The sequence below is a fragment of the Notothenia coriiceps genome, unplaced genomic scaffold, assembly GCF_000735185.1.
Source record: "Notothenia coriiceps isolate Sejong01 unplaced genomic scaffold, NC01 NC01_scaffold00000339, whole genome shotgun sequence".
NCBI lineage: Eukaryota > Metazoa > Chordata > Actinopteri > Perciformes > Nototheniidae > Notothenia > Notothenia coriiceps.
The window spans coordinates 14,575,009-14,581,008 of record NW_011333040.1 but is presented as its reverse complement, the minus strand read 5'-3'; the positions used below and the strand labels follow the sequence as shown (position 1 = coordinate 14,581,008).

Genomic DNA, 6,000 nt, shown 5'->3' with positions numbered 1-6,000 from the left:
AAAGAGCTGTTTGACGCTCGGCGTAACCTTGGCCAACTGCCACTCCAACATCCAATCCCAGAGTTTGAAGATTAATCACGGGGACTGTAGTCCCAAACGATAGCTGGGGATTATGGGTAGTGTAGTGTCTTCGGCCATCCTAAACTCCTAAATGTTTTTCGGATTTCATACTTCATATCGCATTAACACCATATCCCAACGTGCATTGCGGCTAAAACATCCAATCACCGAGCTTAAACCATAGCTGAGGATCTTGGGTAATCAGTTCAGTGGCAGTGTATCGTAATGATGCTCGAAATGTCCCATATAGGCCTACGTCTGTTTCCGGTTATTTTTATTTTGAAATTCAGTTCCTGACGGACACCAAAAAAGCCAGAGATTATGGAATCAAACCAATAAATAAAAACAAGGATAATTGTGTGTTATTGGTGAGTAAATAACAGTGTGTTATTTAGAAAAGAATAACAAATTAGACGGAAAAAAAGATTTAAAAAATACAGATTTCATTATTCTGAGGCTCTGAGCCCCATTTCTTTTCCTCACAGACGGCAAAAAAAGTCTGATATTATACAATTTAAAATAAAAACAATAATCGTGGCTTGATATTGAGTAAGAGCATGTTTTTATGAACCCCACAGCTTCCGGTCTTCCAAGACCCGACTGGACAAAAAGACGTGTTGCAGGCACGAAACATACTACCAATAGAAATACATTGCTTTTAAAATCGTCCTGTGTGACATGAAAGAAAGGGGAAAATGGTGTTGGACACGAATCAATAGATTAAATGTCGTGACTATAACACGAAATGCAGTGAGACTGGGTTCTATGAGGGCATCATCCAGGTTCTCATAGTGCACTGCATTTTGCTATACCTCTTATAAAGTCTAGAAGTAGTAGCATGTTTTTGTAGGCTGACCCAGATTTGAGCATGGCAAGGGGTCCCTCAACATGAAGCAATGGGATTTCAACATTGGATACCATTAGGAAAAAAAAAGGTATATGATACTTATAGTCCCTACATATTAACACCATTTTTACGACTTTTAGCATTAATTAATGCAATCGCCACAAGTAAAAAGCTAACATTTGGTTATAAACTAACGACATGCAATTCACGTGACTTCATGTCACCAATGCTAAGCTACAAGCAGACTCGTCTTTAGTGTAATGACTTATTTCAGGAGTCGAACCAAAAACTGTAAACCTCAAAAGAAGGGAACTCGAAGTTGGAACTTATTTATTTAAGGTTTAAGGTTTCGATCCTGCATCACTCTATAGGACTCAAAGTAGAACATGTACTGTAAGCAAGCACGCCTCACTACTAACTTTACTTTTTTGACCTCCCTTGCTATATTCTTTCATATGGTTGTAACTTTAGAGGTGAATCATTTAAAGTGTAGCAGGAGAGGAATGTGCTGTTTAAACTGATGCAAACTTCAAACTGCTATGGCCCTGTGTGGACATCTCAGTGTAAAAATACCTTATGGCACAGTGTTTGTGGTCCTCCAGGAAAGCCCAACGGTAGGACACGGGCAGCGGGGAGGAGTTGGTAATTGAGATCTCTCTACGACTCCCCGTGCAGTTAAGCACACACCCAAAGTCCACTGTGGTGGAGGAAAAGCGAAGGTTGGAGAATTGGACCTCAGCATGCAGCTCCACAATGTCCCTCTGCGGGTGTCCCCGGTAGTGTAGCTCAAGGACCTGGGGAAAGAAAAATGTCAACATTTTGTCCAAAATACATCAAGTTAAACATTTCAATGGGGAAAGTAAGTCAACCGATTTCACTTTCCTAGTTTCTTTGTTTGCTTAAACTATATGACACTGAAAATACTCTTCTAAATTCAAAACCTAACTTAATTAAAAGAATATAAGTAGTATGAGAAAATGTTTTTAAAGATTTAAAATAACTCAATCTGCAGGAACATGGTCCCCGAAAGTGCTTTACTATTATATTTGATGTTTCTGGATAAACATTATTCTGGCATGATGCATTTTACCTTCTTCACCTACTGCTGGGTCATTTGGTCTATAGTCATGAATCATATTATCGGCATATAAAACCATTATGGGATTAGATCGGTATGCTGCGGGATCCACATACCTCTAAAAAGTTGTATTTTCATAACAAAAACAGCTCAGTATTTTTGCCTTGTGACCATGCATTTTCAGAAAAAATGTCTAAACCCATAGATAAACTGGAAGGCAAGCATATATAATGCCTGTGTAGGACATGCCTGCTGGGGGGGGGGGGGGGTGGCAGGTTTAGAGAGAACAAGAGTGATGAATAACCTCGGGTTCAGTGAAGATCTGTGTTGTCAGTAGAAATAAAAACATTTTAAACGGCCTTGATTTTGACCAAATCAAGGCCGAAATGGCTCAAAGAGTCACTTTAGAAATGGATTGTTCAGACAACTTGATCCAGAAATGTAGAAAAAAAGGGCAGTTTGGAAATTGGTTTAAAATCATGCAGGGACTTAGGGTTTCAATCTTATTTTTTCAGACGAGTTTGAATGTGAAGGACTTTGAAAGCGCAAGCAGGGATTCTGATTTATTAATAACCTCAGTGAGAGTTTCAATACATATTATGTCAAAGAATAGAATATATGAACCCAGGTGAACACACAGCATTATTTAGGAATTTCGGTAACACTTTATATTAAGGTACACAAATTAACCATCAACTAGTTGTTAATTAACATGAATATTAGCAGTATATTGGCTCTTTATAAGTCATTATAAAACACTTATTAATGCATTTTTCTACATGACCATATTCTACAAGTAATAAGCCATTAGTTGAGAGTTTTTCCTCAATAACCCTCTAATAAGTGCTTATTTGTTGCAAGTAAGGAAGTTGTTGTACATGAGTTTTGGTCTTAATATGCTCTGCTCAATATGGGCCTAATAAGGCAGCAGTACCACAAGAATACTAATTCTCCCATAATAACATTTAACAAATTTGATCTATCCTTATGTAATAAGACATGGAACTATAAGTGTTAATTAAGTCTAAATAACTCAAAATTAGGTATTTCTATNATATTACTACTATCTCCTAATCGATATAACCGGCCTGCTCTTGTCTATCCAGTTCCACAGGCCCCCTGGAACGAGATGTTGGATCTCAGTGGAGCATTTGGGATAGACAAGAGCAGGCCGGTTATATCGATTAGGAGATAGTAGTAATATTCATCCCGCTTTCGTCTCATTAGTATGCATAAAAAAGTGACAGGTCACACCTCCCCCAATAGTGCAAATGAGCTAAGTCCCGCCTCCCTTTGTTCGAGGTGTGATATCCCAAGTAGGTGTGATATCCCAAGTAGCTGTGAGATCCGTCGATAGGAGGGGGTGATGTGTATTCACAGGTGTGAAAAGCCCCCACTGTTGCGCCTTATGGTGTATAATGAAAAAAAAAAATGCTGTTTCAATCACATTAGTATGCATAAAAAGTGACAGGTGGGCCCACCTCCAAGTGTGTGTGTGTGTGTGTGTGTGTGTGTGTGTGTTGTTTTCTCATCTCCCAAACCACAGAGTGAGTGGACGGAGACCTGAGGAGAAAGCTGCTATTACAATCCACATGACATCCGCCTCCTTACCCTCCACTAACCCCTGAATAAACACAGTTTAGAAGTTTAGAGAGCCCACTCATAGATTCGTATGTATGCTCTTTTTTTTTTTGCAGAAGGAGGAAGAGGAGAAGGAAGAGAGGTCAGAAGGGGAAGAGGAAGAGGACGAGGACGAGGAGAACCCGAGGCACTCCATCTTTGAGAGGGTAGCAGCCTCCGTCAGGTCCCTGTCCTTTAGGTGAGAGCATACATTAGCTGTCACTCTATTTGTTCTTTTTATATCTCTGGTTGCCTACATGGACCAAAGTGGATTTCAATAGCTTTTTAAAGGAGGCCTAGCTGCCTAAATAACTACCAAACTGGAGAAAAAGCGGAAGCTAAATAAATTGCAGAGAATCCATACAAGGCTTCCTTTAAAGTTGCCAAGAATAATTAAACAAGGCACTTAGACCTACTCCGACTAGTCAGCTAACACAACACATCTGTATCAAGGTACTATCAAAAACACAGATTTTCCACTATCAAACCTTGACAACACTAACAAAGAGGCCTGGAAAGATAATTATATGGGTTGATAAAGTAAGCTCCACTGTAATTGAATGGCACTCAGAGAGAGGGGCGTGTCAGATCATAAACACAGAATAAAGTAAATGGACATAAGACCATACATGAACAAAATATGCCAAATGAAAAGTGGATGAAATGATTGCTTTCAAATCAAATCAAATCAAAGTGTATTTATTTAAAAGCGATTTTGGTCAGGCCAAAGTGCTGTACATGTAATAAATACTACAATCACATAAAAACACATTAATACAATCACAATAAAAGACAATAAATTACAACAGATATATAAAAAACACAGAGAAAAGTCAGGAGTCGTGACGCTTTCTTTCCTGCTGTACCCAGAGTCTCTCATCCAAAATACATTCTTCTTTAGTTTCCCTATAATCCATAAAATCGAGTCTGTTTCTAGATGTAATAACTATAAATCTCATAGCTGATTGGACTCTAGTTTGGTCCACTAAACTACCAAGGATTGACCCAATAGAGCTGAACCTCCCTCAAGCCCTTTTGACCTCATTAATCTGCCAGGACCTGGTACGTTTACGATGAGGTCACACTGCAAACGCTATAAATTCCACCATCAAACACACCCTCAACCCACGGCTGACTGGAAATGAGAGAACAGGGAAAGATAAACTGATAGATGAATAGATGAGGGACTTTTGGAGAGATAAAGGAATAAAGAAGCAGGCTAAAAAAAGGGAGGATAGAGAGTGATGGAGAGGCAAAAGGAGACAGTGTGAGCTGATGGAGAGCAGGCGTACTCAGACAAATGGAGGGAGTAGGCGGGGATGTTGCATTAAGGTTGTATATTATCCTGTCACATCCTGATACACTTTAACTCCAGTCTAGGGAAAGAAAAACAACTTTAGACTACTGACATAAAGCACAGAGCCATATTTCACCTTTTATAGAAGACAACACAGGCACATCTCTGACAAAGCTTTTAAGAGGCACCTTAATGCCTGTGAGTGGTTTTCCATGTGTTTTCCATTGCAGGAAAGCCATTCATGGGCCAGAGGTTCATCAGCAGCCTGCGGGACACGAGGAATCAGAGCTGTCCTCTGTCAGTCAGCTGGATGGGACTCTGAATCTCCCTTCACATCAAAGCCACCTGTCCTCTGTCAGTCAGCTGGATGGGACTCTGAATCTCCCTTCATATCAAAGCCACCAGGGAGGGCTGTCACCACAGTCCGCCTCAGGTAAGAAACATACGAGAGCGTATAGGATATTAAATGGAACATAAAGCAGAGTGTTTTTTTAGAGACTGGTGTTCTTTGGTAAAGAGATATGAAATAATCTACTGCTTAAGCCTTCTCAATATATGAAAGAACGCTAAATAATGTAAAGAAGGACAACCAAAACACACCTTCTGCAGGTCATGATGATAAAGCCTTCATACGTTTGCTATAAAAACGCCATTTGGAAAATACTTTTCGCTCTGAGATCTCAGTGTAAGCAGTGTAGACGGCGGTTGATACAAGTATGATTTTCTTAGTTTTGTAGCCTCGGATTGTAGGTGCTTTTCAATATTCTAATAAACTGAACTGAATTTGCATTTACGGTGACATTAAAAGGATTTCAAACTGTGACCTAAAAGGGGTTGGATGTCAACAAAACACAAACATCTCTCCTAATGGAAAAGCAGTCGGAGTAATACTGAGTGGGATGTCTTACCTTCTGTTTGTACAGTGCACACCAATACGATTTGTCGCCTAGATACAAGGAAGTCAGTTGTATTAAATACTTCTTAATGTGGATCGCTGACTGATGTCACATATTAATGTTAGTATGATGGTGTGTTAAATCGTTTTTCTGTCACTTGACTGTCAACACAAATGGTAGAATTGACACTGTGTGTTCCTCA

At 39.5% G+C, this 6,000-nt stretch overlaps 1 protein-coding gene and 1 long non-coding RNA gene across 2 annotated transcripts in view; one reads left to right on the top strand and one right to left on the bottom strand.

Annotated features, from left to right (window-relative positions):
- Nucleotides 1–1,697, bottom strand: part of LOC104946821 (uncharacterized) — a 6,662-nt gene extending 4,965 nt beyond the window's left edge. Inside the window, exon 1 of the long non-coding RNA XR_798500.1 lies at nt 1,481–1,697. This is a non-coding gene — a long non-coding RNA (uncharacterized lncRNA). The remainder of the gene's footprint in view (nt 1–1,480) is intronic.
- Nucleotides 1–6,000, top strand: part of cnksr1 (connector enhancer of kinase suppressor of Ras 1) — a 68,110-nt gene that overhangs the window by 56,880 nt on the left and 5,230 nt on the right. Inside the window, exons 10-11 of the mRNA XM_010772717.1 lie at nt 3,683–3,804; nt 5,133–5,335. Coding sequence (XP_010771019.1) covers nt 3,683–3,804; nt 5,133–5,335 — 325 coding nt within the window. The remainder of the gene's footprint in view (nt 1–3,682; nt 3,805–5,132; nt 5,336–6,000) is intronic.